The following is a 12,429-nucleotide window of genomic DNA, read 5'->3' as shown; positions in this document are numbered from 1 at the left end:
CCCTCCTTTCTCTCTCTTTTTTTCAAGGTACATGATCACATCCCTGGACCGTACGCATACTGGCTTCTACCGCTGCATTGTGCGCAATCGCATGGGAGCCCTTCTGCAAAGGCAGACTGAAGTGCAGGTGGCATGTAAGTGGTGGCGCAAGTCGTGCTCGAAAAGTTTATAAACATATATATATATACAGGGAAATAATCCATGAAGTGAGCTACAGAGCAAGAGGGCAAAGGATGATGGCAAAAGAGGTTGACCATTCCCACCACCTCTGGAGTGCTGGGGAGGCCCCAAGACCCAATGAGATTCCAGGGCCACCTGGAGGAACAAGAGCAACAACCTGGGGAATAATTTCCTTGAGTAGGAGCTGTTCCCCTGCTCTGCCAGGATGCCCCAGGCATGCCCATGCTCCCTACTCTGAATGAAGGGACTTGCCTGTTGGATGATAGGGCTTCAACAAAATGACTGGAGGACCAATAAACTATTTGAATATGTGTCCTTCCTGAACAATGATAGGTCTACACTCTAAACCAATAGCAGTTTAATGCCCGTTTTACTGTCATGCCTTTGCCCCAAAGAAACTTGGTGATGGTAGGTTGGCAAAGCCATGACAGTAAAACGGGCATTAAACTGCTATTGGTTTAGAGTGTAGAACTATCATGTGCCTTCTCACAGAATCCCAGTCATGTCATATTCCTTCATTCAAACATTTTCACAATAACCTTCATATCGAACACATTGTTTCATAAGTTGACTCAGACCTTTTCTACTGCATTATATCTTTAGCTATTACAAAACGTTTCTCTATTACTAGTATTTTCTCATTTTTCTTTCACTGCTTTTATCTCAAATCCTGCCCTGAATTTCGTTTGACTGTAATATTGTTTTTTAATAGTCCACAAAAGGCCTCCATTCTTATATGAAAAGTTTTTCATTTCGGTATCTTAATTTTGCTGCCAGCTTTGCCATTTCTGCATAGTCCCCATTACTTTCAAAAGCTACTCCTCCCTCGTTTGAACCTTTTCTTCTTTCCATTTCTGTGCATATAATATTCTAGCTGCTGCTGTTGAGACTTACATTAATAACTCGCTCATCATCTTTGGAACATCCTTCCCTATTATACCTATAAGAAAAGCTTCTGGTCTTTTGGGAATAGCCCATTTAAACATTTTCTTCATTTCATTATATATCATTTCCCAAAACCCTAAAAGACAGTCTGAAAGAATTCATGGGAAGAGGGAATGACTGTAATGCTAGTTCATTTCTAATGCTGATGTGCCCTTCAACTCCCCTTCCCGCTCTGAGCACCTCCTGTCCTACTTTTCTAAACTTGTCTGAAATACCCCTTTCCCCATCACAATCAGGAAATGCTCTTTTCAGATCAGAGGTTTGTTAGTTGTGGCCTTATTATCACGTGTGATTTCTCTTTCACACGCACAGAGAGAGAAATGTTTCAGTTGCAGCATATCTTTATGACAAGTAGTCAAGGTCATCAGGCAGCAAGATCTGGGCTGCTCTTGGTGAGCAAAATGTTAGGTGAGAAATTATTGGGTGCTAAAGGGCTCTTCAGTTGAGCAGTGCAAAGTGGATTTGGAATCAACAGCTGGAAGGTGGAGGTGGAGGAATGCAAATTAAAAGAAAGGCACAGTCTCTTTACAGGGTGAGTGATGAACCGCAGGGACAGAACATCATCAAACCAGGGCCTCTTTCACCTTCTTCTGATCAAGATTAGAGGACTTTGTAAAGGACACCACTCAGACGACTGCAGAATTTTTGATACAGCAATAATGAAAGGGTATTCTGTAGCCATGTCCTGTCCATGAGAGGTCACCTTCCAATTTTATCACACTTTATTAATCCTCTGACAACAATGAAGTGACCTTTTGTAGCAGTGCCAAATGACAGAACCTCCAAAGCGATGCCCCTTTCCTCCAAGCTGACAGATCTTAAAATGTCTCTTTTTTCTTTCTTTGTTGGTCTATTTGCTTTCTTCTTTTTTAAAAAAAAAAAGGGGGGAACCTTTCTGATTTCTCCCACTCCCTGTCATCCCTATTTGCAAATCTCCTATGGCAAGCGGAGCTGGGAACTTGTGAAAGCTTTATCTTCAGTCCCTTGTAATGGAGCTGCAGGAAGAAAACAGAGCAGGACTGAGGGGCATTGGGAGATTGGGAGGCAGGTTGCGAGGGGGCCATGTGTGCCCCCCCCAATGCTAACAGAGCCATGAGGAGACAGGAGAGTAGAAGTGGCAAACAAGCATGGAGGAACATTAATGGGACTGCGTGTGAATCTCACCCCAAGGAAGAGGAGGAGGCTGTTTGCCTGAAGTGTTAAATCCCTAAGATGGCTTATAACAAAAGCAAGCAGTTCTTCTCGGCAGCACCCTCTGGAAGGCAGGGAAAGCAAACAACGTTTATAACAATTACAGCACCATTGCCTGACGCAGGGACAAGCCGCCCATATAAATCAGCCCTGGTCTCTCCGACGTGCGGGGAGGTGGGGTGGAAGAGGCCGGGGTGTAGATGACAAATCTTCTGCTGGCGACTGGAGATTGTGGCTCAGTTGGCTGCCTCCTGCGGCACTTAGCTAGAGAGCTTCACGCTTCAGCACAGCTGGTGGGCGGGTGGGTGTCTGGGAAGGGGCTTTTCTGTGAGGATGAATCAGACATTTTACAGTTAGGAAAGTGATGGGGAAAGGCATTTTCAGTGGAGCCCTTTGAAGAAGAAGAAGAGTTTGGATTTGATATCCCGCCTTTCACTCCCTTTAAGGAGTCTCAAAGCGGCTAACATTCTCCTTTCCCTTCCTCCCCCACAACAAACACTCTGTGAGGTGAGTGAGGCTGAGAGACTTCAGAGAAGTGTGACTGGCCCAAGGTCACCCAGCAGCTGCATGTGGAGGAGCGGGGAAGCGAACCCGGTTCCCCAGATTACGAGTCCACCGCTCTTAACCACTACACCACACTGGCTTTCACTTGATCAACTTTAACTGCACAAACTTAAATGGAATCAATGAACTACTTATGGGAAGGTGTATAAACATCCCACAAGCAAATCAGGATGAATGCAGGACAAACGCACATTTTCATATAGCCACGCTGCAAACAACTGCATGATAAAGACCGAGTATAATCCGACCTCCGTAGAAGCTTTGTGAAACAAAATCTGGATGAATGCTCAGCCCTCAAGTCATCTGGAGCAGCCGGAAATGGCAAGCAGGCCTTGATTCTTCTCATTTTTCTAATTTGTTTCTCTTCTGAGATTTGCTAGGTTCTTCCAGGTTAGGATCGGGCTGCACGGGCAGCAGATCCCAAACACCAAAAGGCTAGGTCTGACAACGGATTCTGCATGCCAGATGAGTGCATGCTGTGAGGACTTCAAAAGCCCGGAGAGGAAGAGAAATAACTTGCTGAGCCAAGAGCTGGAGAAGAAAGCAGAGAAAAGCGCCGTGACCACCAACCAGAGGAAAGGAGCAGCGGGAGCGGTGTGTGTGTGTGTTAATTCAGGCCTCAGGCAAGGTTGACAAGGTCCCTGCAAGGCTTCCTATGCTGTCACTACACAGACTATAGAAGCACCGCCTGGGAAAGGGAGATGCCATTTAATTAATCCTAATAAAAGAGATGCTTTGGAGGAGCGTCATCTACAAGCGTGGAGGGGTGGGTGGGTATCAGATGCAAGAGAGCATCTAAGCTGGTGAAAGAACAACTCAGAAAGTCCCGGCATTGGTCTCAGCACTGGACCACAATTGCACTCTTCCGAGCCTTAATTCCCTCTTCTCTTCCTTTGATGTTGCTCTTCCGTATCCTTTGCCCACAACTGTGGGAGCCACCATTTTTAAAAATTCACAACCTGCAGTCAGGCTTCAAATAATGCACAAGCAGCTTCAAAGATACTTTGAGGTTTCTGGGTTTGTTGGGTTGTGTGTTGTTGTTTTTTTTAATTAAGAAAAAAGAAATACATAGGGACACCCATTAAGCGGCTCCACTATCCAGAAGCTAAAGAACTAAAACCCACCCTTTTCTAATTGTGTATTCCTTCACCGCTGCGCATTGCTGCTACAAAGTTAATGCTGCAAAGACTGTGCCAGAACCAATTTCTGTATTGTGGCAGTTACTCTCCGTTGTGCACTTAGCTATCTCCCCGCACTTAAGAGAACCAGGAATTGCTTGAAGAAAAACCGAAAACGTTCACGACTCTTGCAGCTTTCGTTTTTTTAAGGGATCTTCCTCCACGGTTACAAGATTCATGATGAAATTACAGGTGCAGGAAGCCCTGAGGCCAACATCTCCAACGATGGGGGCTTAACCTGCCTCTGACGCTCCTTGTTAGAAGCACTTTCCATCAGGAATAATCTTAAGTGGACTTGGTGCCTCATCAGCATTCTCGGGAATGAAGATCTACGAGCCGAAGCAGGGAAAGAAAATTAAAATCCAGACAGCCACTCGAATGTCTTGGCGAGGGGTGGGGAGGGAAGGAGCACCTTGTTGCTTGCAGCCTAAAGGAGTGCTGTGGGGAGGGGACACCCCCCAAGATTTAGTACACTGAGTTTCACGACTCTCTGCCAGGAAGAAAAATAACCACTGAAAATTGGGAAAAGAAAATAATCACCATCAAAAATGGGGGAAAGGAGAGATCTGTGAACATCTCCTAACTTTGAATTTGTAAATCATATTGCATCTACAGGATGAAAACCTCCTGGTCATAGCCATGCCATATATTTAAAGCACTCTTATTCCACTTTAAACGTCATGGCTCTCACTCCCCGAAGAATCCTGAAAGCTGTAGTTCGTTAAGGGTTTCCTAATGACTCTCAACAAAAGACAGTTCCCAGGATTCTTTGGGGTGGCGGAGAGCCATGGCGGTTAGAGTGGCATAGTAGTTCTTTAAATAAGGTAAAGTAAAAGTAAATGACCCCTGGACAGTTAAGTCCAGTCAAAGGTGACTATGAGGTTGCAGTGCTCATCTCGCTTTCAGGCCAAGGGAGCCGGTGTTTGTCCACAGAAAGCTTTCTGGGTCATGTGGCCAGCATGACTAAACCGCTTCTGGTGCAACAGAACACAGTGATGGAAGTCAAAGTACATGGAAACACTGTTTACCTTACCGCCGCAGCAGTACCTATTTATCTACTTGCACTGGTGTGCTTTCAAACTGCTGGGTTGGCAGGAACTGGGACGGGACAGAGCAATGGGAGCTCACTCCATTGCACAGATTCGAACCGCCAACCTTCTGATCGGCAAACCCAAGAGGCTTAGAGATTTAGACCACATTGCCACCCATGCCCCTTTAAATGTATAGTGTGGGTGAAAGTAGCTAAGAGAACTGGAAGAGGGTGTCTGCTTTCCCCCTTGGTGAGCAGGGCTCTCAGGGGCAGCTCTTTATCCCCTAAAAAGTGAGCAAATATTGACATAATAGAAGGGAAGGGTGGTGTACCTGTTGAAATGTGGAAAGTTGTATAGCCTACACAGGAGAAAAATGAGCGGACAGTGCTTTTAAAAAGAAAAACCACACACCCCTCTGCCTATAAGCACCCAAAGACAGAGATGGGGTACAACAGGTACTTCTGAAAGAAGCACGAAGCAGCTACCCCAAACTTTGAGGGGTTTTCGGCCCCCTGAAGCTGTGGCACATTCCAAATGCGACAGACACCGTCCACCGTTTCCAAGTAGCACTTCCAGGTGTACAGTTTACCTCAGCATTTAACCAATATAAGGCCTATGTTATTACCCAAGCCCTACAGATCACACATAAGAGATCTGAACACCCCTAATTCACTCCATCATCACCTTCTCCCCCCCACCTTCCCCAAAGCAGCCCCCCCTCTAAAGGTTGGTGGCAAATCAGGCAGCTAATGGGAAATTAATCAGGCAGCTGTGCTAACGCTAATGGCCAAGTCATTAAAAAGAGATTCTTTACACGTTTTTAATTACAGCAATTAAAGCAAGTCAATAAAATGTCTCCCCACGCCCCCCCCAATTTTGTCATTAGTACTATTATTATTAAAGGTTCTATAAATTTTCAAGCACACAAGCAGCTGTGCTGCACGAGGAGGCACTGACCTCCATCCCAGCAGCATCAAGGTAACTGTTGATCAAATGGTGTGAGGAGGGGAAAGGGGAAAGGCACCTCTGAATGTAGATTATATGAGTGTTGGGGGGGCAGGCCTGGGAACTGTAAGTGGAGGGTTGTGAGTGTGGGCGTTTGGGAGGGGAGGTGCACAGATGAACGTGCATAGGCAGAGTGTATAAGCAGAGGAGATTGCATCGAGCGTGGGAGAACAAGACATTTGCTTTTTAGCATGGGTCATTGCCAATTTAAAGCACATGAAACATTAATTTGTGCCGTCTATGTTCTAAAGAAACCTGCACGGGCTCAATAATGCCTCGCTGAAAAGCCATACCTGTTTGCAGAAGAGCCACGCTTCTCCACTGCAACTTGTGCCCACTTCTGGTGATTTGCTTGTGCTCGGGGAACCGATTTGCAAGTACAAAACGCGTATCGTATCATGTCAGCCGAGAAGGGTGCTCACTCACACGATATAAATTGCCACCTTTCGAAGTGCACATGGGCGGTGACTGCGAATGGGCCAGGTACTCTTTCCCATCTATTTTTGCAAGGAAAAACCGGCCATTCATACATAAAGATAGCAGCATTTCATGACTGGCATGATATAAGTGTGTGTTTTGCACTTAGCAATTCATGCCCAAAACAAAACTAGCACCGCATGAGAGCTGACTTGCTGCGTAGCCAAGTAAAGGTTGAGGAAATCTATCAAATTTCCAGGTGTCAAGATGACAGCTGCGAACCAACACAGGAATCCTGTAATGAAGTTAGATTATGGCATTTTGATGACACTGGGCTGGATTGCACTGCACTGCTGGCTTGTTCAACTGGGACCCATGGATACAAATGCAGCCCATGAGCACTGCATTGTGGCATGCAGCACACTTGATAGCCACTGCCTCCACCACCACCACCGCGCGTTTATAGTTATAGGCAGAGGACAAGCACAGGAGGGTTATCAGGCCCATACCATGCATATCTGGCAAGCTGTGTTCAGATTGGTGACCCATAAGTTGCATACATTCCAAGTGCCCCAGAAAAAAAGGGACATCCCGTTTTGTCTCACGAGATCTTGGCGACCATTATGTGTCCCGCCATCTCGCACACTCTTGCCCTGAAAAAAAAGTGCTTTTTCAGGGTGAGAGCGAGGCGTGAGTCACGTGACTTGCTCAGGAATATGTCCTGGAAGACATATGTTCTGGTTTTGCATCAGAAAAAGTTGGAAGGTATGAAGGAGCCTAGTTGCCTTTTCTCATAAACTCTGCCTTACCATGTGGCATCTTAAGTTCTCATTGTACCACCCTGTTCTCATAATCTTCCTGATCCACTTGCATAGGACCTCCATGTATAAATTGGAAAATAGCAAAGCTTTGGGTTCTTGGGAACGTCTTTAAATGTAGTGGTAGTGGAGGACACAGGAGCCTACAACTTACCTGCTGTACAGCCAGGCTCTAAGAATGCCAGGTATTTGGTTTCTCTGCCCTTGCACCTAACCTGTTTGCTGCTCTTTCTTCCTTTCTCCTCCCTAGATATGGGAAGCTTTGAGGAGACTGAGAAGCAGCAGAGTGTGTCTCACGGGGAAGCCGCCGTCATCCGCGCTCCCCGCATCGCCAGCTTCCCTCGCCCGCAGGTCACATGGTTCCGTGACGGACGCAAGATCCCTCCCAGCAGCCGCATGTGAGTACAACTGGCCTTTAGAAGAACCACCGGAGTTTAAAAGAATGCTGGAAGGTGTTTGGGAAAAGCAGCACCCACACACTTTGGATAATGGAACCATGTGCCTTCTTATTATCCTCCTCAAAGGCCTGCTATTTCACCTGCATGTTTGGCTTGATAAACATAGAGGGGAGGACTGCAAGTTCACATTTGGATGAGCTGGAGAAGCACGAGGGACAAAAAGCACAATTACCGTATTTTTCGCTCTATGAGACGCACTTTTCCCCTCCTAAAAAGTAAGGGGGAATGTGTGTGCGTCTTATGGAGTGAATACAGGCTCCATGGCTTCGCATTGCTTTCGCTGAAGCCAGGAGAACAAGAGGGGTCGGTGCGCACCGACCCCTCTTGCTCTCCTGGCTTTGCTTCACTGCAGAGGTGCTGTGCAGCTTTCCCTCTCTGCGCAGCGCCCCTTCAGTGAAGTGGGAGGAGAAATGGAAGGGGCTCTGTTTCTCCTGCAGCTTCGCTGAAGGGGCGCTGCGCAGAGAGGGAGAGAATTGTTTTCCCCTTGTTCTCCCCCTCTAAAGCTTGGTGCATCTTAAGGTCGGGTGCGTCTTACAGAGCGAAAAATATGGTAGGTTGTGCTCCCTCTCCTTCCCACCGTGATGGCGGCATCCAAAGCAGCCCACTCACAGGTTAACTGGGGCACTAACCCCTAGAGCAGTGATTTTCAACCAGTGTGCCGTGACACCCTGGGGTGCCTTGAATGATGGCAACACTGGCCTCTGTCCCTTTTTCCTTCCCTCCCTCATCTAATGCCCCCCTCTCGTGTCTCTGCCTCCCAAGGGCTTGCCCATTTGTTGCAGCAGCCCTGGCTACAAGCTCCCCAGGCGAGTGGTGGCTCTGGGGCTGGCCAGGGGGTGCTGGTTGCCAGGAGTTCAGGCCGTCTCAGAGCACGCAAGCAAGTCTGCCACCCCTTTCTGTTGGGAATGGACAGACAGGTCCCAGGCCCCTGTGGTGCCCCACATGAAGAGGCACCTCTCTTTGGGGCATGGAACAGCATCTCAGACACCTGGGGCAGCAGCAATGGCTGCTCAGAGGACTCCCAATGAGAGGGGAGAGGAGAGGAGAGAAGGCTGAGGGAACACTCCAGAAGGGAGGGTGTTTGAAAAAGGGTGAGGGGCTGCCAGCTGTGCAGGTGAGGGGTGACACAACTGGGCTCCTGAGCCCCACAGGGGTGCCACAGAAAGATTGCAGTTGGTCAAGGGAGCCGTGGACTCAGAAAGGTTGAAAACCTCTGCCCTAGAGCAAAACCCACAAACCCACATTAGGTTCTTTACCATTACTCTCCACATACATAAAAGCACTATCAAAGCAAGGAGATTGTCCATGCATCCAGACACATAAACCTTTCCTCTGTTTTAAGCAAAAAAACATGACCAATAGTGGAAATTGCTTTCATTCTCTCAGAAATCCCTGCTTTGTCTCCCTGTTCATCTCAAGGGGTATGTGCCAGCTTTTTTCAGCGTTCACGTGACATTAGCATCAAAATGCCAGCCCTTTTGCCCAACCCCAATTTAATCCTTTCCAGGGAAAATTTGATAAGTTTTTTAAAATGCCTATTGCCAGTTACTTGCTTGCAATACCTTAACAACCAATTTACAGTTTTAAGCCCCCCCCCCATATTAGAATCACCCAGAGAAGCTTTCCCGCTCCCCTGACAGGAGGCATGCCATTCCCATCTAAGGTGGCCAGCATTTCATCACACTTTGCCAGCTAAGTGTCCCCTCGGGAGCCACTTGCGTAACGGCCCGTGTTCCCACCCTGCCTCAGTGACACCGCAGAGTAATGCTTGCATGCCAATTGCCTTCCATTCTGGCTCCGTCAACCATATCACAGCAATTACAGCTGATTAATATTCATAAGAGAGTTCAAAGAGGTCCTTCCTTGAAAAGTGGATCCAGCAGTGGCATCTTGTGAGCGAGAAATCCCTAGCCGGTGAATGCTGTTGGCTTGGCAGACGGAGCTGTGGATTCCTGCTGTTTTCGAACAAACTGGATGCTCATCAAACATTTACCTTTGCTCCCATTTCTAGACACAGGTCCGGGCTTTCCAAGTCTGCGTCCAGGAAAGCGTGGCTTAACTGTGCCTAGAAAGCGTGGGGCAAAAGGTCGGTTTGGATGAGCGCTCCTTAGTTTGTACTCCCTGTTTTTTGTTGGCGATAAGCAACAGTTCCTTTCTACGCATCCCATTGAGCTGAATTGTGGCCTGGAGCCAGGACTGTGTGATTCAGTTTGTTAATGGGCTCACTCTGCTCCATCATTAGCACTTGACTTCAGGTCCCGAGTTCCTGTTGCATGCCTCCCTCCCCCCCCCCAAAAAAAAGAATAAAGCAAATGAATCTTTACAGAGCGGCAAATGTGAACATTCGCAGTTGCGTTAGAAAGAAAGAGCAGAGATTCTTACACACACATACACACACAAACACACATTCTTTTTTTAACCTTAACTCAGACATCAATCGCCATATTATCTTCAGTACCCTTGCTTTGGTGATCTGGGGGTGGGGTTTCTCTGTGTCTTTCCCTTCTCTCCTTGACGGCATTGCTCTCAGCTGTTGTCTTCTTCCAAGAGTCATCATGGATGCTGAAGAGGCGTAACAACTTTCCCAACACCTACAGGGATGTGGGAATTGTTGCAGTCAGCTTGTTACATGGCATGCCAGGGTAGGCGTCTTGAGTAGGTTGCCTATAGATAAAAATATGGTTTGGCAACATGCACAGCATTATGAATATTGATAGGCCAGGATGCTTTCTACTCTGAGAGAGGGAGAGATGCACCCTGGAAGAGGCACAAAGCACATCCTGCAAGAAAACCCGCCGCAACCTCCTCTCCTCAACCTTCTCCCCCATTGGAAAGGCACGAGGCAGACACATTAGCCTGGCTGTTTGTCAGAGAGAACCCTGCCACGTTCCCCTCTTAATGGGAGAAAGTGTGAGGGAATGCGGCAGAATGTGTCCTTGTTAAACTAACATTAAGGATGTTTAACAGATGTCTCAGGCGCATCACATTAAAATCCGGAGATAGACTTGATAAACTAATGGCTTTGTTTATCATGGAGAAAATGAATTTGGGAGAGAAGGGGGGCGGAGAGGGAGGGAGACGTAAGGAAGGGCGTTCGCTCTTTCTTAAGGGTTGTAATACTCTGTTCAGGAAAGAGGGCGAAAAATTGCCATGTCTCCTCATACAGACAGACACATTCATAGTGCGATACAGCATTTCCCCTCTGGCAAAGGGTAATTTTTCATGAGCCGAAGCTTTCCTAGCAGCCAACTCTCTGCTTGTTTGCTCCCAGGCACAGCTCACTCAAAAGGGTACAAAGTTGGGGGCTGTGGAGCCCAGCGCACAGAATTAGCATATAGAAAGTATGTGAAGTCCGACAAATGTTGCATACGTGTGTTCATGCTTCAGTGCATGTGGGGCCCACAATCCAATGAATGGGGCAGCTAGCCCCAGAGTCCCCATAAGGACTTAGCACTTATGCTCCTTAAGCAGCATTCTTCACTCTTCATCTCCTACTGTGTGTTCCTGAGTCTGCCTGTTAACTCTTGCTTCATTCATTTCTCCAGTGTGATGTAGTGGTTAAGAGCGGTGGACTCGTAATCTGGTGAACTGGGTTCGCTTCCCCGCTCCTCCACATGCAGCTGCTGGGTGACCTTGGGCTAGTCACACTTCTCTGAAGTCTCTCAGCCTCACTCACCTCACAGAGTGTTTGGTGTGGGGGAGGAAAGGAAAGGAGATTGTTAGCCACTTTGAGATGCCTTAAAAAGGTAAAGGGACCCCTGACCATTAGGTCCAGTTGTGACCGACTCTGGGGTTGCGGCTCTCATCACGCTTTATTGGCCGAGGGAGCCAGCGTACAGCTTCCAAGTCATGTGGTCAGCATGACAAAGCCACTTCTGGCGAACCAGAGCAGTGCACGGAAACACTGTTTACCTTCCCGCCAGAGCGGTACCTATTTATCTACTTGCACTTTGATGTGCTTTGAACTGCTAGGTTGGCAGGAGCAGGGACCGAGCAACGGGAGCTCACCCAGTAGCCGGGATTCAAACCACCGACCTTCTGATCGGCAAGTCCTAAGCTCTGTGGTTTAACCCACAGTGCCACCCGTGTCCCTTTTGAGACTCCTTAGGGTAGTGATAAAGCAGGATATCAAATCCAAACTACTCTTCTTCTTCTTCTTCTTCTTCTTCTTCTTCTTCTTCTTCTTCTTCTTCTTCTTCTTCTTCTTCTTCTTCTTCTTCTTTGCTGTTTCTGGCCTTGTTTTCTACTCCCAGGTTCCCTCCTTTGTGCTTATCCGTGTGCCTCTCTTCCGACCCATCCTGCTTCCCTTAGGCACAAGGCTATTAAAATGTAGACTCCCAGTGCCTGATATAAGTAATGCCACTCCTGTTCTGCTTTCAGTTGTGTGCCCTCTGCTAACGGCAAGGGTAATAAGAGCTACTTAGGGGTTTATCCACACTAACGTTTCCTCTGCACTTTCCAGCACAAGTCCGTGTTTTAAAGCTCCTGTGTCTGAGCACTCTCTTTTTTGCACCCCAGAACTTTCCCTGTGTAAAGTTGCAGGCCCTCCAAGTGCCCCTATTTTCAAGGGACAGTCCTGAATTTACAGAAGCCATCCTGGTTTCTTATTTGATCTCAGAATGTCCCGCTTTCCCCTAGAATG

At 47.5% G+C, this 12,429-nt stretch overlaps 1 protein-coding gene across 8 annotated transcripts in view; it reads left to right on the top strand.

Moving 5' to 3' along the window:
- Positions 1–12,429, top strand: part of SDK2 (sidekick cell adhesion molecule 2) — a 329,275-nt gene that overhangs the window by 236,671 nt on the left and 80,175 nt on the right. For all 8 annotated transcript variants that reach the window (XM_081899505.1, XM_081899507.1, XM_081899504.1 and 5 more), the window contains exons 3-4: positions 28–134; positions 7,580–7,727. In XM_081899505.1, the coding sequence (XP_081755631.1) occupies positions 28–134; positions 7,580–7,727 (255 nt within the window). The remainder of the gene's footprint in view (positions 1–27; positions 135–7,579; positions 7,728–12,429) is intronic.

Source organism: Podarcis melisellensis (assembly GCF_964234715.1).
Source record: "Podarcis melisellensis genome assembly, chromosome: 2".
Lineage (NCBI taxonomy): Eukaryota > Metazoa > Chordata > Lepidosauria > Squamata > Lacertidae > Podarcis > Podarcis melisellensis.
Note: the sequence above shows the minus strand (reverse complement) of the source record. Positions and strands in the feature narration are given on the sequence as shown.